At 33.6% G+C, this 27,552-nt stretch overlaps 1 protein-coding gene and 2 non-coding genes across 4 annotated transcripts; 1 reads left to right on the plus strand and 2 right to left on the minus strand.

The window, feature by feature from the left end:
- Nucleotides 1-5,033: 5,033 nt before the first annotated feature.
- Nucleotides 5,034-8,180, plus strand: LOC127133665 (metal tolerance protein 10). 2 transcript variants are annotated; one of them, XM_051061753.1, is made up of 6 exons: nt 5,034-5,344; nt 5,929-6,041; nt 6,671-6,916; nt 7,004-7,084; nt 7,175-7,405; nt 7,578-8,180. In XM_051061753.1, exons 1-6 carry the CDS (start codon nt 5,185-5,187, stop codon nt 7,920-7,922), a joined length of 1,176 nt encoding a protein of 391 aa, XP_050917710.1. In that variant the 5' UTR covers nt 5,034-5,184; the 3' UTR covers nt 7,923-8,180. The 2 variants fall into 2 exon arrangements, with proteins under 2 accessions (XP_050917710.1, XP_050917719.1); XM_051061762.1 differs by lacking the exon at nt 5,034-5,344 and adding an exon at nt 5,701-5,829.
- A 14,594-nt stretch (nt 8,181-22,774) lies between these two features.
- LOC127116779 (small nucleolar RNA snoR86) lies at nt 22,775-22,897 on the minus strand. Its single transcript, XR_007801567.1, has one exon. It is a non-coding gene; the product is annotated as a small nucleolar RNA snoR86 (small nucleolar RNA).
- A 436-nt stretch (nt 22,898-23,333) lies between these two features.
- LOC127116799 (small nucleolar RNA snoR116) lies at nt 23,334-23,416 on the minus strand. The gene has a single exon (XR_007801586.1). It is a non-coding gene; the product is annotated as a small nucleolar RNA snoR116 (small nucleolar RNA).
- Between the last annotated feature and the right edge of the window lie 4,136 nt (nt 23,417-27,552).

Below are 27,552 nucleotides of genomic sequence, written 5' to 3' on the forward strand. Positions count from 1 at the left end.
TGTAATATTAGAAGATATGCACATGATATTGGGGTTACCTATCGAGGGCAAGGCAGTAAATGAAAAAAACAACTACACAAATTCAATTTGCATGAAACTCTTGCATACCGACTTATTAGATGATAACTCGAGAGGTTAAGGTATATTACTTTCGCGCCTTAAGGTATATTACAACACTTTATGGTTAGATGAAAATTCTACCGAAGAATCTCAAATAATAAAAACTAAGTGTTATATTATGATTTTAATTAGTTTATTTTTATTTCCCGAAGGTAGTGGTTCTAGTATGCATGTTATGAATTTACCCTTTTAAAGATATATATATATATATATATATATATATATATATATATATATATATATATATATATATATATATATATATATATATATATATATATATATATATATATATATATATATATATATAATGATAAGAAGTTATAGTTGGAGGATCCGCTTGTTTGGCTTTTCTGTATAACTTTTTGTGTAAAAATACACACAAAAACACATTTATATTTTTGGATGCGATGTTTTGGTCCAAGCATGGGGTTGGTCCAGACTACCGTCCCTAGTGCCCGTCAACCACAATCCGTCATTCCCGTACGCATAAAAGTAAGTTCTTAACATTAACTATATTTACTTAGTTTACCAATTATTATCTATAAATAATATATTTATTTATTTTGGTGCAGATGGTAGGCTTGTGGTATGAGTTACAATAGATGTCTTAGACACTATATTACCCAGTATCACAATCTCTTAGATCACTTTAGACCAACATATGTATTGCCATTAACCGAATTAATTCGTAATAATTTGTTTTAATATCACCCATTTTATAATCTAATATATTTTTTCTCTTTGGTTCATTTGGCGTCCATATCTAAACTTGGATCATGAACATGAAATCAACGAATAAGATGCATTCGTTTGGACTGCATGCATACCGATCATCAGGTTCACCACTGTGGAGATGTACCATAATGACTGTGTTAAATTGCAGTTCGGTATGCTTCAACACATCTCAGATCCCCCAACAAACCTCAGAGAATGGAATCAACAAAGAGTTAACGGTCAATGGATCTTTAACCCTTAGCAAGACTTCAATAAGTCTGAGTGTCGAAAATGGAAGCACCGACATGACTATGTCTTAAGTGACGTTGTGATGTCAACTGAAGAAAAAAATCGTAATTTTATGCCTTGGTACAGATTGGTTGAATTTGAGTTCCTCGCCGAGGATATGTACCTGTACGACATACGTCAAGTCACTTACACACAAGAAGGTTCAACATCTACCCCCACAAAATTACCAGACCGATTACTCACAACCCCCTACCCAACAAAGTTATCGGCCCACAAACAGACAAAACTACGACCTTAACATGCCAGACACCCAACCACAATATCAGGAGCATACCCCGTATCACTGATCGAAAAAATAGGAAATGTACTATTTTGCCTTTTACAGTAATAAAGGGGAAATTCTCCGAATGTCGATCTCAAGAACTGCGTGTTAATATCGAGTTCAAATAATTGTTCAATTAAACAAAAACTAGTGTTGGGGTTTTAGATTCAAACTTATAAAAATAAAGACAAATAAAATAAATAATACTGTAAAATAAGGTTTTCAAGGAGAAAGGAACATGCTAGGGAAGGTGTATAATTTGTCCTTGTAACAACTTTGAGTCACTATTGCATCAATAAATATCAATTAATTACTACCAGTTCTCAAGGGTATTTTCTCCCAATGCCTTGGTGAGAAAACCTTTAATCGTTCACCCCTAATTTCTAAGTCCTTAGAAAATTACCGGTGAAATTAAGCCTTATTAAATCGAGAATCATCTGATTCATACACGATATCCTTAGTCCTGTGTGATATCTACTGTATAATAATCTTATGAAAGCATTATCAATGGCGGTCCATCCTAATTGATAACCATACAACAATCTCAATTGTTTTGAAAGAGAAAAACATTAAACAAATAAAAAGATTAAGGTAATTCTGAAAAATAATATTGTCATTGCAATCGCAAACTCAAAGTCATTACAAATGTAAATTATGAACACCCCATAGCATTGAGGAGTTTAGCTACTCATATTATTCAAAATAGATGCAAGATAAAAATTAGACATTACAAGTGATTGGATAACTTGGATCTTCAATTGTGTCTGCTCATGAAAATCTTCTGCTCTCCGAATTCCTTGATCTCTTCTATTCTTGATCGTATCATAATTCTCCGTGCTTTATTCAGTCCAACCAAAAATTCCCCCAATCGTAAAAACTCTTCTAAATAGTGAAAATCCCTTAGCAATGGTTGGAAATCACTAGAATACCCTTTCCGCTCAAGTCTTGAGAAAAAACACAAGAGTAGAAAGAATCAGCGCCTGGGCCAACACGGCATGTGTCAGCTGACATGGGTGACCGTGTTGCACCACTGGTTGTTCCTTTCTCCTACTTCAAGCTCAAGTAAGTTGACATGACCTGTGTCAGCTAACACGGGTGGCCGTGTTGCGCCACTGTCTTCCATTCTTCTGAAACTTGTTAAGGCCATCATCCCGCCATGGTTTGTGTCAGGTGACACGGGTGGTCGTGGCAGGCCTCCTGTAGCTTAGCAATTTCCTTCTTGAAACACTAGATTTCTCTACTTTCTCGCACTGAGTCATTTGGATCTTCTACTTGGACCTCAAGAAAATCAAAACAGACAACCAAAGCATAAAATGCAGAAAACACGAAATAAATCTCAAAAATGATAAAACGCGCAAATAACTTACATAAACTAAAACTGAGTCAAAAGGTAGCATAATACAAACAAAGTACTACATAGTCCTTGGCTTCTTGTCGAATAAGCGATGAAAATACAATAAAAATGGTGATCGATCAATCACCGCCAACAAGATGATCATCATCAAGACACCCAACATCGATATGCCTCCAACACATCACCCTACCATAGCGGCCATAGCCAAAACACTCGTTGGTCATTTAACATCAAATGTCTCTCCTACTATAGCCAAGAAGTATAAGCATCACAAAACCAAAACATGCAACAACCAGATGGCTACCAAATACCACAACAACCATTTCAACATTTCCTCAACGAATCACTCACACCAATGTCTCCTTTCAATCGTCGCGGTCGCACCCTAATAACCCAAACACATCAAACTACTCTAGCATGGGTCACTAACTCAGCTATGACGGTAGCGCTTCATTGCATACACAGGACTTCGTGGAATTGATTGAATATCTTAGGGAATCTACTGCATGTGGTGGTGATGTTCCTGGGTCCTCGAATCCTCAAACACCTAGGGTAGATCAACAACGTGGGTTAGGGCCACGCGTTTGGGGATAGCTAAGGGATGTGACCGGAGGTCGGTTGGGTCATCCCGGTCAACGACATTAGTATTTTTTATTTTCGTATGTAAACGTAAGTTAATATTAATATTAATATTTTCGATTTCGACTTTTACATAAAATATCAATTATTATAAATAAAAAATAACACAACACACATTAGTGCCAAATCAATTGGCGACTGCTCTTAAACCTTACATATAAGCATTAGGTGGAGAATCCAATCCAATTAGCGCATGCTCTTAAAATTAGATTTTAAGAGTACAATCATCAATTGGTCTGACACAAATGCTTTAAAGTGGATTATTTTATAAAAAAACTAAAAACTGAATTATTTGGATAAAAAAATCACGATACTAAATTATATATTTATATAAGTAGATGAGTCTATGCAACAAACAATCTATTGATATTCAAATTAAATTAAAATTTAAAAAATAATATTTTTAATTTATTTAAGTTTCAGAAAAACGCGAGTTCCATTCAACTCGCTCAATTTATTAAATTTTTTAATAAAATAAAAAATCAATAAATAATATATTAAAATAATTATTTTAACAAAATAAATAATTAAGTTTAATAAAGAAAAGTATGTTAAAATAAAACAATCAAAAATGAAACACTTAGTGGATAATACAAAAGTATACAAGTATAGTTTTTAAAAACAATTGAAGGAAGATGGTATTATTAAGTTGAATGTTGTTATTTTGAATTCTGATATTCATAATTGTGTTAGTTTTTATTGATTATTAGTATCTATAAATTAAAAAAGTATTTGTGTTAGATTAAATATACTAATTTTGTAAAAAAAATACTTTTAAATTAATTATGAACTAAAATTTTAAATAAAATACAAATAATTAATTGCAAAGATGTAATTCAACTCAATTTTATAATTTGGAGATTTTATTTTAACAAAATAAACAACCAAATAATATTTTAATTATTATTAGAATGCAAAAGTAATATTTAATTATTAACATAACTATCATAACAAATAAAAAGATTAAGTAATATATAAAAAATTTAATTGAAATATACCATAGTATAAAAGAATTTTACAGTCATTTAATTATAGACATTGAATATTAAAATAAATTAATTTTAAAAATCTATAAAATAATATAAATGATTGATGGTAATAAATTGACAGTAAATATTTTTACACTAAAAAATCATAATAATTAATCTCATATATAAAATCTAATAAATAACCTATTAATATTCACACAAAAAAAAAGATATTTTTTATTTTACTTAAATAACACTTTGAGTTAGGTTTATAGTTTTAAATTTTTTACTTAAATAACACTTTGAGTTAGGTTTATAGTTTTAAAAATAAAAGTTACCTTAAAATACAATAAAAAAAACTTGTACATATACAATGAATCTTCTCGAAACCAAACAAACAAACCAAATATAAAAATATAATATTTTATTTTTATAAAGATGTTATTTTTTCCCCTTAACCTAACAAAATAACAAAAAGTAAAAAGCATCAATCACTACTACAACAGTGTCCACAAAATCACCTAAACTCTAGTGATCCTCATCACAAACTCTATCTTTTACTTTTTTAATTTAAAAATAATTTTCAATGTTTAATATATTTTTTTAATTTAAAAATATTATAAAAAAAACACCTTATATATTTCACTATCATACGTTTGACACATACGTGTTTTCTCCTTCTATCTAGGAAAAATCGTTACACACTTGTATCAAATCATAGCAAAATGAAAAACCAAATCATTATATAAAAACACACACAACATAATACCAACAAACAAAACAAACCCTCCTCGTTTTTTCAGAAAAAACCAAACATGGCTGAGATTCATACTAGAACTGAACCTCTTCTTGATCAAGATGCTGCTAACGGTTCTTGGAGGCTCAATATCAAGGAGTTTCATCTACCAACCCAGAATGTTGCTGATCATCAGAACAAAAGTTCATTCAGTTTCAATGGTCTCCTTCGTAAGCCGAGTGAGTCATTCTTAAAATTTCCGAAAGTTTGTGTTTTTAATTTTTGAACTGATACAGTGTGCTGTGAATTTATGTTTTCGTGGTTTTCGTCCATTGAATGACTAAAGTTTCGATTTTTAGGGTTTATTTGGTTTAAAATCTCTGTTTTTTCGGTGGTGAGTAGTTGAATTGTTGAACTCTTGAAAAGTAAGAGGATGATGGTAATGTTAATCTTTTTTGTGTTGTTTGATTGTAATAATAGTGGGAATCTTTTGATTAAAGGAAGAGCTTTTTATCGTGGATATTCATCAACTTAAAGTGCTTTTGTACTTTTGTAATATAATAACAATAATGATACTTTTTTGAAGGATTAAAATAGATTTTCATGTTAAGTACTCTTCAAAAGTTTGTGTTGCATTACTTGTTCACATAAAGTGTGTTTGATTGATTTCATGTTATGGAGAGGCAAAAGTGATTTCAGACACAATTGTTTTTGACATGTTTGGGTGATGTTAATTAGAATTGATTTTGCTTAGCTTAACTCTAAACGTGATTTTTACGTTGAAATTTATGAATCAGTTAAAGTTAAACCACTTGTGTTTCAGGGAAGCAACGCAAGGTGGCGGAGTATTACAAGAAACAAGAGAGACTCCTTGAAGGGTTTAACGAAATGGAGGCTATGCATGAAACCGGTTTTTACCCCGGCGGTCTCACCGAGGTAGATTGTCTATATATCAATGTGGTTTACTCATAATTCTACAAAAAATGTAGATACAAGTTTGCTAGCTTTGATTAGGGTTGTTCATCGTATGGTTAGTGAGAAAACGAACTGAACTGAATCAAACCATAGAAAAAATGTATTCGAACTGAATTGAACCGTTTCAATTTATTCAAAATTGAACTGAACCATAATTATTGGTTTGGTATAGCATTTCAAAATTTTGAACCGAACCGAATCCTTAGAAGTTAATTTTTCTCAAACCGAACTATTTTTTAAAGAACCGAGCCGTTAAACTATTTTTAATTTTTTTATATAAAAAAATTAGAACTTGTTTTTAATATTTTTCATTTTCTCGGTTCGTTCAGTTCTAAAACTGTTGTGCAATATGATTTGATTCACTAACCAAACATAACGGTTGGATTATTTTAACTTCGTTTCGGTTCGGCAATTCGGTTCAGTTCATGGTTTTTTTGAACAGCCCTAGTTTTGATGCGTGTAATGTTACTTGACATACTGATGATTTCGGATTGAATGCGATTGATTCAAACACGCGTTGTTGTTGATGAATGATTGAATTTAGTCCTTTAAGAGGATTCGACTAAATAAATTGCATATATTTTTCTCAGGATGAAATGAAGCAGCTTGCAAAGAGTGAGAGGATGGCGGTTCATGTGTCGAATGCATGTAACTTGGTGCTGTTTGCGGCGAAGGTTTTCGCGTCGATCGAGAGTAGATCATTGGCAGTCATTGCCTCAACACTAGATTCTCTTTTGGATCTCTTGTCAGGTTTCATATTGTGGTTTACTTCCAACGCTATGAGAAAGCCAAACCGATTTCACTATCCGATTGGAAAGAAACGCATGCAACCAGTGGTAAATTCGCAATGCGGTCGAAAAGTCCTTTAAATCTGTTGTTTAACATATTCTCGAAAAAACAAATGCTTATTGGTTTTTATGCAGGGTATCATTGTTTTTGCATCAGTAATGGCAACCTTGGGCCTGCAGATTTTGATCGAGTCTGGCCGGCAAATCATTGCAAAGGTAATTATTTGTTCACTAGTTTGAATTTGAGGTTAATCGGTTTTGTCGTGTGTAGAAGTGTTTTAAGTTTTCTTCATCGATTTCTTACAGGCAAAGCCTGAAGTTGAACCAACTAAGGTAAATTGGATGATCGGAATTATGGTAGCCGTGACCGTGGTGAAGTTCATTCTTATGATCTACTGTCGAAGATTCAAAAACGAAATCGTCAGAGCTTACGCACAAGATCATCTTTTCGATGTTATTACTAATTCCGTCGGTTTAGCTGCTGCTGTTCTAGCTGTCAAGTACTTTTGGTGGATCGATCCAACCGGAGCTATTATCGTAAGTACAACTATATCTTATTTTCTTCTCATAAGTGGTGCACCGAACCGTTACACCAGTTCGGTTTATGGCAAACCATTAACAATTTGGTTTACTTTTACCGAACTGGCATAACGGCTCGGGTCTAAAAACACATAAATGACGACGATATTGTCTCAAATGTGTATTGCAGATTGCGTTATATACAATAAACACATGGACAAAGACAGTGATTGAGAATGTTTGGTCACTCATCGGAAGAACAGCGCCACCCGATTTCTTGGCAAAGCTAACATACCTTATATGGAACCACCACGAACAAATCAAACACATAGATACAGTTAGAGCATACACGTTTGGCGCACATTACTTTGTGGAAGTCGACATTGTTTTGCCGGAAGACATGCTTCTGAACCAAGCACACAACATTGGCGAAACACTTCAAGAGAAACTAGAACAGCTTCCAGATGTTGAAAGAGCTTTTGTGCACATTGATTTTGAGTTCACTCATAGACCTGAGCATAAGATATCACTATGATGATGATGATGATGATGATGATGATGATGATGATAATGATGATGATGATGGAATGGAAGAGAATTGTTGACTTTTTGTTTGAGACAAATGACATAGTTTTTGGTTTGTTTATAGTTGCTGATACATGGGATTGTTTTTGTTCTGTGATATACTAATGTTTATCGTTAAGTTTACTTCAAATAATTGCTTTTTTATGTAATGTATGTGATAGACATATAAATAAGCTTTATTGAAATAAAAGTCAATTTTTAAGTATCATTCCGAAGTTATTTTTATTAGTATTTTTTGAACTTTTAAGATTTACTTCAATGGTTACATTTATTCTTAGATTTTGTATTTTTCTCCTTACTTTAAGAGACAGGTCTTACTTTAACAAACAAATTATCTAGCTGGAAGAACAGATTATTGTCAATAGGTGGTAGAGTTACCTTACTGAAATAAGTGCTGAGCAACTTGCCTATTTATCATTTGTCTTTCTTCAAGATTCTAGTGAAAGTGGGAAAGTGGGAAAAGAGATAATTAAAATTCAGAAGCATTTCTTATTGCAGGGAGCTATAGATAAAAAGGGAATTAATTGGATTAGTTAGTCAACAGAGATAGGTAGGAGGATGTTACAAGAGAAGGAAGCATTGTGAGTGGAATTAATAAATCATAGATATGGCGATATTTCAAGATTGTTGTGGTTTAACGAGGAGTATAGAACAAGTTCAAAATACTCTACGATGGAGAGATCTCATCAAAGTGAAGGTGAGAAAAATACACAAGAAGGAGGTTGAATTGTGTATGTATGTTAATTTTTTTTCACTTATAAAAATCCGACTTCAGAATCTGAACAAGTTCAGAATCTGATCTCAGGGTTGTTAGTAGCGGAGTGAATAATTTACAGAAGTAGAAGTAAAGTAACACACAGAGTTTATCTTGATTCCTCCCACAAATATAGAGTAGTCCAGTACCCTTGTCCAATAAGAGATTTTCACTATAATCAAACAGATTACACTTTTCTCAAGCAAACTAACAAGAAACTTCAACTGCTCAATCATACTAGAAAGAGATTTCTACTCAAACATACACGCAAGAGACTTCTGTTCAAGCACACTGGCAAGAGGCTTCCACTGCTCAAGCAAACTAGCAAGAGGCTTCCACTGCTCAAACAAACTATCAAGAGACTTTTACTGCTCAAGCAAACTAGCAAGATACTTCTACTACTCAAGCAAATCAGCAAGAGACTTCTATTACTCAAGCAAACCAGCAAGAGATTTCATATACTTTAAACAAATAGTTGAGGAGAAAATTTAACAACTATGCTCGATGTAAAATTTGAAGTATAGAAGTGATACGATACACACAAAGATTCTTAAACACTTAAGGTTTCTAAGATATACAAAGATAAAAAATCTCAAGAACTTGTGTAATAAACAGTTATAAAACTTTAGCTCAAAGTTGTTCTTGTTGGATCGTTAGCTATCTTCCTTCAAATCTTCAACTTCTTTTATAGAGGCAGAAAAAAAGTCGTTGGAAAGAAACTTGCATAAGTGATCTTTATAGAAGCAGTTCCAAGAGACAGGTTGAAAGTCAATCCTATTAAGATCTTCATCCATTGTGTAATGACTTTTTCCACCGTGTCTTTCTCATACTAGGTATCTACCAAGATGCTGGGGCAGACTTAAAAGGTCATGTCAACTTTCCTTGAGCCTTGCACTAAGAAACTCAAGTTGACTTTTTCATAGTCTGGCGTTGACAAGATCGATCTGCTTTGGAGACAGAGTATGGATTAGAAGAATAGTACATTTAACTCAGGTCTTCAGAAGCTGAGATGTCACCAGAAGTTGAGATACCATGTTCGGAGTAATCAGATTCTGATCCTTCAGAATCTGAGTCTTTTAGCTTCTATTCATATGTTTTTATCAGGGTCAGTTCTAAGCTGATTTTTAAGCTTATGATCCTGCACACTTAAACATATGTTAGTATACCCAATTGTTCTTTAAGTACATTTTTAGCATCAAAATCCAAGGGATATAAACAATTTTTGTCTGAGATCCTTATCATTACCCAAAGGAAAAGTGGAGAAAATGTGAAGGAATTATTTGGACGATCACATGTTAGTAAAGGAGAAGGGCGATCCAAAACGCAACGGAATTTTAAAAAAAATCCTTTAATGATCCTTACGAATGGGCAATGATCAGTGATAGAATCATTACCTCTTGTGGCGATTGAAACCTTTGATGCAGATCTACGGAGCGATCACGAACATTGAACGGTGACAACGCCTCTACTCAGTCCACACGAACGGATTTCTTCAATCTCAGTGCTAGCTGCTACGAATGAAGGCTTTGAGTGAGTGAGTGAGTGAGAGAGAGAGAGAGAGAGAGAGAGAGAGAGAAACGAAATTACAACTACACAAATGGTTCTGCACAAGGGTTCTATTTATAGAACCACTTGTGTGGGTTGCAAGCTAAAAAGCTCACTTAAGTGTATGTGGCTCATATCTTATAATATGCCAAAATCACTTAAGCGTGTGGTACCTTACCATATTTCGTATTCTACTTAAGTACACCATATCTTACGGTGTTCTACAATTCACTTAAGTGCACCGTACCTTACAGTGTTCCTTAGTTACTCTATCTCTCATCAATCCGTCCTTTTGTGTGTGACCCTGTAGGTTTTCGCGGCATTGACAATTATATTAAATCACATACTTAACATAATAAATAGTGAGCGGTATCTAGCAACACATCACTGTTACCCAAGACACGAAAATGTCACGTGATCTGACAAATCCTTTTGTGATAATACTTATGTGTATAATTACCCTTTTGCCCTTATGTCTATATTGAACACAAGGCATAGATTGTGTCATCCTTGTCCAGTTCAATATTGGGCCCGTAGACATTTATCCTGTTACGCAAGATGGGAAAATTCCATCTAGGTCACTTATGTCCCTCAGCATGCTTCGTGGAGTACCCATCAATTGTCTTTGGTCATCCAATTACGGATAACGTTTGATCAGCAATAAGGCACTCGACTCTACATCTAGGGTCCATAGTGGTTTCAGGTCGAAGGGTGGTATACACCACTATCACCATGAGAATAACTTATGACACTTTGCATAACATTATATATAGTATTCTCATAGCGGGTAAATCCAGTATAAATATTACTCTTAATATTCATACATATGTTTAAGACTTGATAACTCATTATCCATGAGATGTGATCATCAGTCTATGTACATAATAGTCTTAATGTTTTAATGTTATCTCACTTTACAACAAAGCTCGACTACGGATACTTTAAGAATAATATCCTTATGTTTAATGGGATCTCATGATTAAGTCACACTTGATACATTAAACGGACTAGCTATTCTAGGGACTTTATTAAACAAACATAATAAAGAAAAAGCCTTTTATTAATAAATAATTCGATACAAGTACCAAAAGTATTGACCTTTAGGGCTTACACCAACAGTTAGTTGATCGGTCACCATTTTCATTATATTTTCGTTGTTTATCCGACAAGAAACCAAGGATTTTGAGACACTATGTACGCATTATGGTACCTTTAAAGTTAATTTTCATTACCTAAGTATTTAAGCCATTTTATTAATTGTTAATTTTATTTTGTGTTTTCGTGATTTTACGCTTTGGTCGTCGTGTTTATGCCCTCCAGGTCCACGGAGAAGATCCAACGGACTCAATGCAAGAAAGTGAAAAGTTTCGGCAGTCGAAAAAAGAAGATTTCATAGTTCAGGAGGCCTGACACGGTCACCTGTGTCACCTGACACGGGCCGTGGCAGGAGGAAGGCCAAGAAAGAATAAGTAATGCCCTGGACAATGACTTGACACAGCCGCCCGTGTCAGTTGACACGACCGCCCGTGTCAGCTGACACGGCCCGTGTCAGGTCATCTGGGGCGTGTCATCAAGGAAACCACAAGGCAGAGAGCTGACACGGCTCGTGTCAGTCCAAAACGCTAATTTTCCAGTTTTTAGGCTTTTTCATCGGGCTTAAGCTGCAGGGACATTTTGGAGATTTTCACCTTCTTCCAAGGTATTTTCACTATATTATAAGAGTTTCTACAAGAGAACAGATCATCTGGAAACGAGGCGAACACAGAATTGTCAGACGATCAAGGATTATAGAGATCAAGGAATTCGGAGAGCGGAAAGTTTTCATGAGAGGAAGAGATTAAAAATCCAAGTCATCCAATTACTTGTAATGTGTATTTTTTATCTTGAATTTGTTTTGAACAATATGAGTAGCTAAACCCCCAATGCTATGGGGTGTCCCTGATTTAGAGTTGTAATGACTATGAGTTTACAATTGCATTTATAATATTGTTTTTATGGTAATCTTTTCGATGTGTTTAATGCTTTCTCTTTCGGACCAATCGAGATTGTTGTATTGTTATCAATAAGGCTGGACCGCCATTGATAACATTTTCATTAGATTACTCTACAGTGGATATCACCTAGGACTAGGGATATCATATATGAATCAGAGCATTCTTGATATAATAAAGCTTAACTTCACCCTAATTGCCTATGGACATAGAAATTAGGGTAGATTGATTAAAGATTTTCTCACCAAGGACTTGAGAGAAAATACCCTTGAGAACTGGTAGTAATTGATATTTGTTGATGCAATAGTGACTCAGAGTTGTTAAAAGGATAAATCATATACCTTCCCTGGCATTGTTCCTCTTACCTTGCAAACCCTTATTTTTACGGTATTATTTTCCTTTGCCTTTATTTTTATAATTTTGACTTTAAAAACCCCAATTATAATTTTTGTTTAATTGAACTATGAATTGAACTCAATATTAACTTGCAGTCCTTGAGATCGACATTCGGGGAATTTCCCATTTGTTATTATAACAGGCAAAATAGTACACTTGCTATTTTTCCAATCATTACTGCATTTGAAATAAAAGAAATGTGGTAATGTTTAATGATGATATAGGAGATGCTGGAGATGTATTTTGGTTATGGTTAATTGGATTCAAAAAGAAACATAATTGTACTTTTTATAAATGGTATAAATTTTCTATAGAGGTGTTAAAATAAATCCTCTATTGTAATTGTTGATGTTGTTATTATTGGTAGAGTGGTTCTCCTTGTAATTGGGTTAGAGTGTCCCTAGTACTCTTATTCAATATAATTTTACTTATAAAAATAAATTACCTTTTGCTACTCAATATATTTTGTTGGCTCCGTCTAAGGGTGTGCAATCTTTCCAGCTTGTGGCTCCATAACCTTCACATTCTTCGATTACTTACACTACAATTACGTAACAATGATATCTAACTCAATTATTTAGTTTTATTGTGTTTTTGAATTAGTATAAAGATCTTAGCGACCAAGATAAACCTCACTAGACTTTGGAAATATTTGCTTGATTCACACTCAATTGTGTTTGTACTCGTCGATCCCTGACCTGTTTTGAAGACCACTTATCTTTTGATCCTGGCTAATATTTTATTTATTTTTAGGCGTAAATAAATACTTTATTGGATTTCATCATCATTTAATATTAATCATCCTTAATATATGAGACAATAGAACTTAACTAGTAATTATTGTGCGTGAACAATGTAATCCTTACATTTTAAAATAGAAAAGTAATCGTTATAAACTTTGTCTCGGCCTATGGTCATTATAATAATCTTTAATTATTGTAGATTTGACTATTTCAATGATAATATCAACTCTCGTATTTAATTGGTGGCTTTTCCTAACTATTCTTTCTCTAAAAATATCACTAGTTTGAGCATGTTGTCTTTCTTTTCTGCTCATTTTTTTAATTCGAATTCTCTTTATATCTTTTTCTATAAGACATGTGCAAGACAACATCACTCTTCGTTCATGTATCAAATTCAAAACCTTCTTGATTGAACTTGCTGACTCACGAGAAATGGTATAGGAATATAATAAGTTTGGACTTTATTTGTAGTCTTCACCCCAAGAGTATATTTTATTTTGAGTTTATTTTATTTTGTGACGAGTCTAGCAATGATTCACACAAGGAGGTTCTTCTGGTCAGCGTATTAATTCTTGATATTGATCATTTTTGTACTCTTTCATCATCGGAGAGTCCTTATACACCTCCTTTTGCCCTTAACTTTAATCATCCTCCTAACATTTACAAGGAAGAATTGAAAAACTACTTCTAGTTTAGGGTTTTATTTTGTGATTCTCATACGCGGTGGAGATCAAATACGGAGACAACCTCTCCCTATTTAGGCTTTTGATCCTTACATTAGGGACATAATTCTCCAAAATTTTGTTCCTAGGTTTTTAAGGGATACCCCTGACTTTAGTATCCCTACTAAGTGTTTTGGATACCCCGACCAAAGTTAAGTTCATAACATCCAGGCTTAAATCAACTGTCAAGATTGTGGTTTCTTGTTTGTCATGTCATAATGTTTCCTTGGTTTTATGTGTAAACACATTATTTACCATGAAAATGTAAGGCTTAATGGTCTGTCTTTGTTAACTAAAACGCATAAAACATATTTGTTAAGTAACTATGATAGTCTTAATCCAATATTTATCCACCTTTGAATAAAATTTAACTTTTGGTAAAATAATATAAAGAAAATCTAGCTACGTGTGTTGAGTATAATATTTGCATTTTCTAAGATTCGGATAGCAAACATCTACATGATTCATTTATTTCCCATTATCAGTTGTCTTATGCTCGCAGACATTCCACGAAGTTGTCTTTGCCATCCATTAGTCTTGGTTAATCTAATCCCCCTAAACATTCTTCAATTTTTCTAGACTACTAGTCCTCACACTTTTAAGTTCATAAATCTCTTTTTTTATTTGTTGAGTTATAAATATAAATAAATATTGCAGTCAGAAATTGAACTTTGTACCAACATGTTACACTCATTTAACTCAACTAACACATATCAATTGAGCTACCCCATTCACTGAATTTATAAGTATCCTTTGAAATGGTGATTAGCTACCTAATGTTTGTCATCTTAAGACAAAGTCAACGTTGATTCTGGTCTCCATGGTTCAATTTTTTTTCTCTACCATGGAACCTACCATTTGGCACCATGAGATAGGCTTTTAATGTACATGGTTTAACTAATGAGCCCTTCAGCGTTGCGGATGAACTATTCTTTGAAGACTTTATTAAAAAGTTATCGGTGGGCCCGAGTGTTCAGATGAAAAACCTATTTGGGGAAGTTGTAAGCTTATAGTGCCCCTTCTTCATCCTCATTTAGTACCATGATAGTGTCCATATAAGATTAATAAAAAATTCTTCATGCATTTTAACCTCATATGAAAAAGTGTTCTTATTAGCTCTCACAATTTATACTCCATCGCCTATCCAAAACCTGAGCTTGTGGGGAAGGTTTATAAATAAAGATTTACTGATGGGGGTCTAATACCTTCATACCATAATAGAGTGGGAAGGTTTTTTGTCTATCACGAAGAAAGCATACCCTATTTCATAGGATCCAATATCACATCGACAATAAGTATCACAAATTCCTTAGACATTACACCCATGAAGAAAAATTTCTTCATATTAGTTGGTATAAGGTCCTCGATATTTTACCCCAATGTATTCAATGTTATAAATGACATAACATTTAGGACTACGCCTTCATTCATGAATACGCGACTCAACATATTGCCATTGATTGAAGCCTTTATGAACAAAGGCTTAAAATGCATTTTCATTCTCTCGAATGGGCTTCTAAAACCATTTGATATCTACAAAAAAAGATGTCCCCTCAAGCTTCCTCGATTGGATCCATGTGCCCTAGAATTCTAGAAGGGTTATTTATCCCTATGACGTGTATACTCCATGAAGTTGTTAGTGTCCTTGTTGATCCAGATTTCTAGTAGGTAATACTCATCATATATAGGATAATCATTGCATTTGAGACTATCTAACCCTGATAAGCCAGTCAATTTTATCATGTTTGCACTGTCAAATTCCTTTTCAAGAGTTGACATATGTTGATTGCTAGCTATCAACTATAAGAGTCATGTACTATTTTAACATTTTTATTTTCCTCATCATGAATCAAGATTTCAATCTTGCTAGAGTCAAACAAGATATACTTTTCTCGTCCTAGTGTTGGACGTTAGAAATGAGATGCATGGCTTGCATCATTTTATGTATAAATTAGGTTATATATTGTCTTCTTTTTTTGCATTTTAATAAGGGGGATACATAAGGTGTCTTTGGAATGACATTATCATTCACTACCCATTTCCCTTTAGATGTGTTGGTTAGGGTTTCACCATTCTTTTAGTCGTTAGTTACCTTTTATCTTTAACGTAGATCTCTAGAAAATATAGCCCTTTCTCTATGGTTACTCTGGCTACTCTACTTTTTCCTTTGGGCACACTCTATTCCTTAACTTCAGGTAAGGTCGACTATTTTTACCTTTGAACAACTGCATGACCCCCCAAACATTATAAGGTTTAGGATTTTGCATAATATTATATTATTTCACTAGTGCTTGAGTGAGTTTTCCATTATGAGGTGGCTTATTTGTCTTATAAATACCAAACATTGGTACTCTCAGAGAGCAATGCTCAATTATGTCTGAGATCCTTATCATTACCCAAAGGAAAAATGGAGAAAAACTGTGAAGGAATTATTTGGATGATCACATGTTAGTGCATTTGAAATAAAATAAACTAGATTAAGACCCGCGCATTGCGCGGCTATAAATTACATTTTATTTATTTATTATTGAATTGTAATTATGTTAAGAATCATTATTTTTAATAAATATGATTGACAATTTTATATTACTAATAATTTATTATGAATTATAGTTGAGACTTATTAAATTATTAGTTGAAATATCAAAGTTCTTATTTTAGACATTACTACCTAAATTTTTGTTATACTTTCTACCATCAATATAAGAAAAGAGTTGTGTAAACTTTAAATCAATTTTGACAAATTCTATATCCTTATATGTGATAAATGAAAGAACATTGTTATTTGTCTTTAATTTATTTGTAAAACATGATATGAAGAATATATAATAGAAAATAAAATTGAAATTAATAAAGAATTGTTAAATGAATATATTTTTTGTTTTTGTCGGGACTTGAACCCATGACCTCTAACTTATGTGATTGTATCTTTTGAGAAGTGAAGATAAAATTTGGAAGATGCCACATATGAATACTGGTGATGTGGCACAAATTATATTGAAGTATCAACATGATAGTGCGTGTTTTAGATTTAATATATTATAATAGATGTGATAATGTTTAATGATGATATAGGAGATGCTGGAGATGTTGAATTTAATCTTAAATTTGTATCATGGTTATAGTTAATTGGATTAAAAAAGAAACATAATTGTACTTTTTGTAAGATTAAAGGTATTTTCTATTCTATATTATGATGAAATGGTGTTATTCCCTTTAGTGGCTTTAGGTAAGGACACAAATATATATTTCCTTTCAAGATTTCAACTGCTACTATGTTTTTTGTGACACTAAATGATATATCATCGTCATATATCTGTGATGGAGTTTATGTATACGTCTTTTCTTCGACTAGCTCACATATTATCTCTTTCTTGGATGCTCAATGTATGTTGTTCTATAAGCCAATTCATTTATTTTGTGGTTCATATGTCCAACCAATTTCTATTTTAGTTATGGGTGCATTCAATTGATGGCAATGGATGCATATTTCACACGGTAAAACTAGACTAAATTTTTGTAAGCCTTATTTTCTAAAACTCAATGAAATTAGCTTTTGATTCGTCATACTATTGCTTCATATTCATCAAATCATTTTTTATTACTGTTTCAATCGGGAATCAAAAATATATGCAATTGGAAAACTGATGATCTTGAACAGTGACTCTAATCTCCTTTACGACGGTGTATAGTGGACCTGCATAGTTATCACTCTAATGCTCAAGTCAGTTAAAAATTTAAGATGAGTATAGTGAAAAATCTAAGTTCTCCTTCAGGCTCTCCTCTGACCACGAGTGGCATACTCTGATATGAACCCGCCCTTGAGGTAATTGTAGAAATCATAATACCAAGCTTCTCATCATCCTCGTAATCTTGACTGGTCATAGTTCATCATGTTCCAACTCTCGACAATCTTCATCCAAGAAGATGAATGAGTCTATCTCGACGGAAGGGCTCTCTGTGTTGTGGTTGTGATGTCTAATCTCTCGAAGACAAGCGACTTTGTGCTTCGGTGTACTAGCATGTGTACTAGAGCGGTTGATTATTTATTCCATAAGGGCTAGCGAGTCAACCAAGCGATTGTAGACTCACACTGCTCACTTAAGGTTTTATACAGAGGGGGCTATCTTAAAGGGCCATAAGCTTTGAATTAATATGTGTTGGTTCCAATCCAGATCTCGTAGTTTGGGTCTCGAGATGATAATTAGGAGAAAAATGAGCAGAGCTGATATAAATGCTTATTATAATGGAGATACTAATTCTTTAATAAATACTTGTGCCCATTGTCCAAGATTCCTTTGTGGAACTATCTTTTTCTTCTTCTTGACTAAAAACCCCTCTCATTTAGGACAGAACTTTGAGGGTATCTTTGAAGATTTAAAATACAGAAGAGCGACTTCCAATCAAGATAATATTGAAGCACACACCTTAGGATTGATCCCATTTAAATATGAAAGTGAATTTGCACGCTCAAATAAGAGAAGGGTTTCCTTCATCGATCGGAACAAAACTAGCAAATGAAAGAGGGAGTTGTGATATACATAATACTAAGGGACCCAGGCTCTGCCTGAATGATACGATCAGCAACTTCTAGTACCCAAGCTCAGTGATCAAATAACTATTCTCCTAGAGGCGAATCCCTATGGGCACCCTAAGCAGCCGAAGAGTAGGGAAGATGAAGAATAAAGGGTAATCTAAGCATGCATCACCAAAAGGAAAGAGAGGATTGATCGATACCAATAGCAAGATACACATCTTTTTATATAAGTAATCTCATTCCCTTAAGAATAGAAGGATCCGATTACATCGGCTGGCTATACGCCTTACACATCGTCTTATGTGCTACCTTCGATCAGGGTTTCCCTTCTCTTCTGCGGTATCATAATCAGAGGACAAATTGATTGTAACATCCGAATTAGGGGCGACTATTGGCTTTATTAAGATTGTTAGCCCTGAACTTATTCAATTAAGTGTTTGGTAATTCATTCATTTAACAATTAAGGGTTTGTGTATTTTTTAAAATAAGACTTCTTCTTAATTAGAAATCACCTTTTTTTTCATATTATAACACATAAAGAAAAGATATCTCCTTAGAAGACGATTACGCGCATCTAGGAATTAATAGCAAGCACAGAAGCAGGAAAGCTAGCCACCGTGAAGTAGCATGAAATACGCACCGAATCGTCTCATTGCAGCAAACCGTGTGTTATTGAATTGGCTACTTGGTAGAATAGGCGGTAATATTTTAGATAGCAAGAATCAACTGTTAGAGAATACGCTTGAACTAGTAGACGGATGAGATTGATTGATTCAATATTCGTCGAAAGTCTTTTAGTCAACAAGTACAGATTTATAGACCGACATCTTATCTTAGAATAAAGGTTTAAGAATCACGATCTAGAATAGAAGTAGAAGTATGCTAGCATAGAAAGAAGTCCTGAGTGAAAACAGCATTCCTTAGGATGAGCTTTTATGGCAAAGTCTAAGGAGCTTATTCATCGATAACAAGCCGTTATTCAAAAGAGGAATAGAACCGGAATTCTTTGAAGGCTAAGGTCGTAGAGACAAATCCATATGCATGTCTTTATAGGAGTGAGACCCCCAAATTTGATGGTATTACAGGAAGCTCGGCCATACGGGTTGGAAAATCTTCATTTGTACCATACCGAAAAAACAAATTGGTAGATCTTTGTGTGCTCTCTGTCAGAATGTGATCTCTTCTCTTTGGTAGGTATTGTATATAAGAGAAAGCTTTGACTCATCTCCCCGAGTGGGGCTTCTCCTCTCTTTCATAAATTTTATAGAATAACATGTGGGAAGAAAGTCCCGGAAACCAGGACGTACAATTGGCTTTCCCTTTCTTTCAGTTTTAAAGAGATTAGTCATGTGAGATCGTGATCTAGTTCTTTCGTATAACTCAAAAAGAAAAATAGTGATTTCGATCGTAAGTAAGTTGAAGGGAGTCTGCAAGACTGGTGAATCCACTAGGGAAACCCAAATTCTGGCAATTCGCAAGCCAGTACTATAGTTATTTGTGCCCTCGAAGGACATGTTTTTATCAGATTCTAAGCTTTCTACTCAGACCCAGGGAGTTCACCAGGTATAGGCTCAGGAAGTAAGCAATAATTGTTGCAGATCCTGGAACAAAATTATAAATTTCAATAGGCTTTTCTTTTCGAGTTCAAATCATTGGTCTGGGGTAAGGGAATGATAACCTAAGGAAGCAAAGCAAAATTAATCTTGTCTGAAGACTATAAGGGAATTTGGGTTAGAAGAATTCTACTCAAATAAAGTCAAGGTTGTGCGCTACAACACTTCTCTTCTAATATCCTGAGTGTTAGACAGAAGGTCAAGTCGAAAGCTAAAGCTAACGCTTACCTCGGATCAAGTCAGTACCACCTGTAGGTTTAGGAGAAAACAAAGTTCTAAATAAAAGAAAGAATTGAAGTTGTTATAATTTCAAAGGTCTTTTCGAACGGGGTTATTGTTAGTCGTGAGTAGTTTGATGTATTGGTTTTTGGTGTAGAGTGGTGATGGAATCCTTCTTCTGCTAACCGGGATTTAAGGCTCCATCCAAATCAAGGAAAAGCTATAGTCTAAGAAACCAAGGTATAATGTAATTATGTACACTGAGTAAACACCTCTACCAATAAGGAATCAAGTAAAGTAATCGATTGAACACGGTCTAGGTAGAAATAAGTATTCCTATTACTGCGTTGTGTCGGAAGTCTTAAGACTTTCTTAATGCGGAGTGGTGAATATAATCAAGTTCAGCAATCCATGCGGGAGGAGTTAATCTGTAATTCTCATAGTTCCATAGACAGGAAGTGCATCAACGAGTTTTCGTATCTCAACAGTAGGGACCAAACTTCAAGCAATAGGGATCAGTGTTCAAGGCTAGGATCTATATAATATGAATAGTAAGCTACGCACTCGACAAGTAGTTCTCACTCCAAGCAGGACTCTTCTATGGGTTAGTGGGAAGACGCAGGATAAGAGAAGATTCAACTATCTAAATTGTTGACGAGCCAGTACTGCTTAGAGTAGGCTTTACTCTCCAAAGTCGATCACTTATGGAGAAGGCTATTATGCTTCTTTACTGCCATCCAGATGGATATGCTAAAGTAAAGGGTGCAGGAACATTTGATATAAAGGTAAAGACTATAAGTAAAGAATCATATAAGGTAAAAAATGAGAAATTCCTAATCAAATAAACAAAAATGAAGAATAAAAGCATGTAGTTATGAATGATACTAAGGGAAAACTAGAGTGAAAAAGGCGATGGTGCTTGCCATAGAAAGAGATTATATTGGTTTGGTACTCTAACTACCAATGAATAAAAGTTTTCAATACAAATTTTTGAGTCTAGTCTGGTTATGCTGCTTCAAAAGAATCATCGGATTACATTCATCAACTCTCAAATTAGCTACTTCAAATAAAAACTTTAATTAACTTTTAACCATCAACTATAAATTATATTTTAATACTTACTAATATAATTAAAAATATTTTGATTCATCTAAATATCTTAAATTTCAACTTTTTCATCTATTTAAATATTACCCTCAAAATTTCTTTTAGAAAGACCACACTCATCTTTAACATAATATTAATAATAAATGCAATTTTTTTATTAAATTAGAATTAGGTTTACATGGTGAAGAAATCCAATTGAAAATTGAGATTATCAAAAATACTTCTGAAAGTAAAAAAAATAATATTTTAAAAAATGTTTTATAAGTAAATATCACTTCCTGTTATATTATTATTATTATTATCATGTGGCTATAACCATTTTAAAAACAAGAATAATAATAATGGTTATAGAATTAGGTTTATATGATAATATTTATTGAATTCTCCTTTTAGAAACAAGTAATAATAATATTATTAAAAATATATTGTTAAAATAACATAAAAAATTGAGCAATACATTCTTCATAACATTATTGTTAAATTTTTATTTCGTCTTTAAAATTATAGTGATCATTATTATCACAGTTAATTATAATTTTGATCATCCAACTTTCAAAATTTAGGATTTTAACCTCCATTCTAGGTTGACGTTAAATTCCAAAGCCAATTATTTCATTGATATGACACTTACACATACAAAAATTTATTAATATCATTAATAATTAAGTTTTTATTAATAACATAAATAATTATATTTAAAAATAATAGATATAATTAAAAATTATTATAAATTTATAATAATACACATTATTTTATCTTAAAACAATTCTTTAAAAATTATATAATATTTGAATTGTTGTATTACAGTTCAGTTGAGAAAATATACTCGTATCAAAGGTTTTGCATAAGGAACCAACTTATAACATTACAGGTAATCATTTGTTGCTATAATTTTAATTCCAAACATAACTCTAGTATCCTCAAATTAATACTGTCAATTTATAATTCATTTAGCATTGTAAACAAATTAACTTACATTGCTTCAATGAATATTTCCATTGCTTCAATGAATATAATCAATCAATTGAACCCAATCCCCATCCAAAATAATATATTGATAACCAAATTAAAACAAACATAGCAGATCAAATTAATTGGAATATATAATATTAACTATTAATGACATAATAATTAGTTACATACATTAGCTTAAAAATTTAGACAAAAGTATAAAAAATGTAGCAACTTGTTCGAGGCCATATTCAAAACCGATAAATTTGATAGGCACGGAGAATCGCCAGAGTTCTTTATCGCCAACCTTCAATGCAAGAAGCAGCCATCAATTGGAGTTCTTGCTCTGCAAATTGGCTTTCCAGAAAACAAACTTAATTCAAATGATAATATGTAGGAACATTTGAATGCATTAGCCCGTAAATAAACAAAGGCAAATGCCAGAATATTAGATCCAAGTAAATTTCGGCAACGTACAGCACTGAATGCACCATGGAAGTGGTAAATCAGAGACTCTAAATTGTTGCCTTAATCCTAAAGAATCATACATAGAGCAATAAATTACAGCAATATTATTGTAAACAAATTTGAAAATATAGAAACATCTGATCTGAATGCATAAGTCTAAGTTTAATAAACAAATGCCAGAATCTCAGTTTCAAATAGTTGTTGGCAACGTACAGCACTGGAATCACCATCGAATAAGTGAATCAGAGACTCTAAATTGTTGCCTAACCCTAAAATTTGACATCAAATCTAGTAAGCACTAAAAAGAAGAAACATAGGCTCAGATTGTATGGTTGGCATCAACAAGCTTTACTTAGCTTTCAAAGTTTGATGGTATACATAATTCATCATCACTGCCATGAATCAAAGACAAGAATAAATATTGCAAAGAGAAAGTGAAAATATGGGAGAATTCAGATATAGGGAGGGTTTGAGAGAAAATGTCGATTGAAGAGAAGAGGCTGTGGTTGTCGATGGATGAAGAGAAGGAAGGGGTTAAATAGGTGGAGGAAGCAACCACGGCGAAACCCTAACTATTCTTTTTGGGCCTTTTAGCCCATATGACTTTGTCAAATAGGGGTATTGTTTGAGGAATTTACCTCTCACACCCTCTCAAATTAAATGAAAATACTATTATACTCTTTTAATTTAATCGATAAATAAAAAATTGAAAATATTTTTACTCGTTCTCACATTTTTAGTGAAAAAAAATTTAAGTACATTTTCGCATCTATCATTCTTTTAAAGTTTTTTAAGGAAAAAGTAAGTTGATCTTTTTCAATTTCCAACATTGTTTTTTATAATTTGAGGGTTTTTTTTTCATTTTTATACAAAAACAAATGTGGAAAAATTGCAAATAAAAGGTTCCTATTCGGTCACATATTTGAGTATCGGGTTGAGCGCTCAAGGTGACCCAATCACCCTTACTAGCCCGTCTTGGTGCCATGGTAAGAGAAGAATAAATCACGGTAGGAGAAATCTCTAAATTCCTATATGAAATCGCAAACGCCCTAATAAAGGTTCATCCATTGAGCATTATCTAACTCAAACATTGTAGAGGGGATAAACATCCTAAAATCCTATAATATGTCGGAGGTACATGTAGAAGAAGTTGTCTTTTGAATAATTAGACGATATCATATGGGCCCTTTAATCTTTAGAGTATGATTCCAAGAAGTTGTTCTCCTTATTTTTTAAGTCAGACAAATTCAAGCCCTTACATCGGTAGTCTGCCTTCTCTTGCTTGGTATACAGCATATCGTAATCTTCGATCCCCTTATCTTTTGGCTGAGCTGGACGCCATTAATAATTTTGAAGTTTCTAAGAGCATATGTGAAAAGAGAGTCATTATCACTACTAGAATCGGAAGTACTCTCATAACTCACAAACATCCTTGTCTCAAAAAGCTTGTAAACATTTGTCCTATCATGACATTGTTAGCCAAGAAATTTCAATATGCAAACTCGACAAGGGAACCAGCTGGAATTTCTGCAAATACAAGGCAATCTTAAAAGGTTTTTGACCAAAGACCTTGGAGGAAAAACTTCAGCGTTCGACATCAAAGGATACGGTTTGGTACTTAGTAAAATTTTCAATGATTCAATTATTCCTTAATTCGATAAGTCGGAGGAGGTTCGACTAAAGCATATTCAAATTTCAAACAAGATAATTGTCTTTTGGTCTTATCCTAAATGTCAATGACACGTGGAGATCAATTAAAGACATGTGGAGCATGCAGAGGTGACGTGTCGGACGGAAGGCGATTGAATGTTAGAGATCGTTAATTTCATAGTATTATAAATAGGGATTCTAGTGTTAGGATTCGGGTGTGGCAAAATCATTGTAAACTTCAATGCACACTCAAAGTACCCATACGCAAGCGAGAAACGAGTTACTAGAGAAATGTACTTGCCTATAAATTTCTTATTTATGCAAACAAAGTTCTTTTCCATTTAATTTACTTTTACTTGTTTTATTTACCATTCAAGTCACAAATTTTGACCCAGTCGAAGTTAGTTGTTGCACTTACTTTCAAACTTAAGTATCTTTTTAAAATAGTCAACATTCAATGCAAGTATTCCAACAATATTAAACACACTTCATTTCCCAAAAATTCAACACAAACTTGGTCCAAGATTGACTAGTTTGGTCCTTCAAGTAATAAATTTTGATATTTAAGTGATTGTTTATCAAAAATACCGTTGAACAAATTGACACACCCGATGGGACATATTTGTGCAAATTTATGAATTATTTATTTGGAAAAAAAGTGTTTGCATTTTGTTTCTTTGTTGTGAATTTCCCTTGCATCTAATAATGGTGTATGCATCTGGACTTTTATGCGCTTGAGGAGTGGTAATACTTTTGTTGAAATGGTTTGTCCAACGAACACCCTGTTTCCCCCAAATAACGCTCCAAATACTAAACAACTTGTCGCATCAAAAGTTGGAACCATAGAGAACACAAATCCCATATGGACCAATGAACTTATCCTCACCCCAACGAGTGCAATGTTGATGCCAGGAGTAATGGTTACGTTGCTTGTGGCAACAAGCATTCTAACTACTCCCAGGCTCACACATGCTTCTATAGGAGATCCTAGGCCTTCTTATATACCAAGTTTTACAATGCCATTGGTTTCGGGGGATTTCCCTTATGGTATGCCAACTACGATGATGGCAGGATTATATAGTAACGCTTCGACGTATGCAGATAATAATGCAACAATAGTGTCTCCTTTAAATCCATATGTGACATCGAGGTATACCATTAGCAACCCTGGTCGAGCGACACAATATGGAGGGACTGGATTTTCTCTCCCAAATGCGTCATCCCTAATAACGAATTCCATGTTGTCCATAAGATGACAAATGGATGAAAGTAACCACAAGATGGTTAATATGTTGACTCAGCAAATTGGTATAGTGTTCAACCCCTTAATTCATAACGCTAACCAAAGTTACCAATTACTGGCTAATCAGATGGGTCGAAAGTCATATTTTTTTCAGCGTCCCTCAGGCCCAAGCACAACCAAATCCTTAAATTATGGCAGCCAAGCAAATGGGAATACCTAACAATGGGGTTGTTCATATTAATCAAGGGCAACAACTAAAAGAGGGCCTCAACTTGTCGACCCTTGTACTTGAGAGAGGAGAATATCATATAGGTCAAGTTAACCCATGGATAGTTATGGTGGGTTTGAACGAAGATGTTAAGGAGGTAGTTAGGAATGTTCGACAAGATAACCTAAAGGGGAAAAATAATTTAACCCACATAGTCGAAAACATCCTGGCCTAGAATGGCCTTAATGTAGGATTACATAGGCCAAATTTTGTGTCTCCTTTGTTTGAATATGTGTTGTAAGTAGAACTCTGTAGGGGTTAGAAAGTCCCTAAATTCATCAAGTTTGCAGGAGACACAGGTGAGTCGATTGTCGAGCATATAGCTCAATACCAACTAAAGAAGGCGATATAATAAATAATGAAAAATTGAAAATGATATTTTCCCAAATTCTCAAACCAAAAATGCCTTTACATGGTCCACAACTCTCTCCCCCCATTCTATATGTAACACCCCAATTAAAATAAGATAATTATTTAATTTAAATTAATATTTTTTTTATTAATTTAATTGAATAATTGGAATTTGGGATTATTATTACTATTATTTTGGAATAATAATTATTGGGATAATTATTTATTGGAAAATATATATAAGTTGGAATTAAGGAAAAAGTCCCATTTTGGAGTAAAAAGGTTTTTACGTGAAAAACAGAGAAGCGATCGTGAAAGAGGAAAAGGGCAAAGGCAGAGCAAGAGGAAGAAGGTTGGAGAAGAGAAGAGCTTGAAGCTTGAGATTTGCCGGATTAACTCAGGTAAGGGGGGTTTATCATCGGTTAAAGGGTATTATATGATAATATGTACTGGGTAGTGATAACCATTGTTTTATCTCTGATTGGATTGTTGTATGATGAATTTGTGAGCCAGTGGATGAATGAAATTAGATGATAATTGAAAGGGAATTCGTAGAAATTTAACATCTATGCACATAACAGCCAGTGGATGAATGAAATTAGATGATAATTGAAAGGGAATTCGTAGAAATTTAACATCTATGCACATAACAGCCAAATGACGTTCGCCATTATGCCTTCGGCGTTCGCCGTTTGGGTTTTTTTTTCAGAATAAGAGCGTTTAACGCTAATGGCGTTCGCCATTAGCCTAATGGCGTTCGCCATATCAGTTTGACAGACAGTTTTTCCAGAATGAGAGCGTGTAACGCTAATGGCGTTCGCCATTAGCCTAATGGCGTTCGCCATATCAGTTTGAAGGGCAGATTTCGCGTTTTAAACTCCCAGATGTGATATCGTGGTAATGTTGTTGTTGTTTTGTTGGGTCTTGAGTAGTATAGGCATTAGTAGAGTGTGCTAATACTGTTTTTGATTATGTGGCATGATATGATATGCTTATGTGATAATATACTGATGATGTGTGAT

This window comes from Lathyrus oleraceus, chromosome 1 (assembly GCF_024323335.1).
Source record: "Lathyrus oleraceus cultivar Zhongwan6 chromosome 1, CAAS_Psat_ZW6_1.0, whole genome shotgun sequence".
NCBI classification, from domain to species: Eukaryota; Viridiplantae; Streptophyta; class Magnoliopsida; order Fabales; family Fabaceae; genus Lathyrus; species Lathyrus oleraceus.

Coding starts and splice junctions, on each gene's coding strand:
- LOC127133665 (XM_051061753.1), top strand. CDS start 5,185: ATGGCTGAGATTCATACTAGAACTGAACCTCTTCTTGATCAAGATGCT. Junction 6,042..6,670: donor ACCCCGGCGGTCTCACCGAG/GTAGATTGTCTA, acceptor TATTTTTCTCAG/GATGAAATGAAGCAGCTTGC. Junction 6,917..7,003: donor AGAAACGCATGCAACCAGTG/GTAAATTCGCAA, acceptor GTTTTTATGCAG/GGTATCATTGTTTTTGCATC.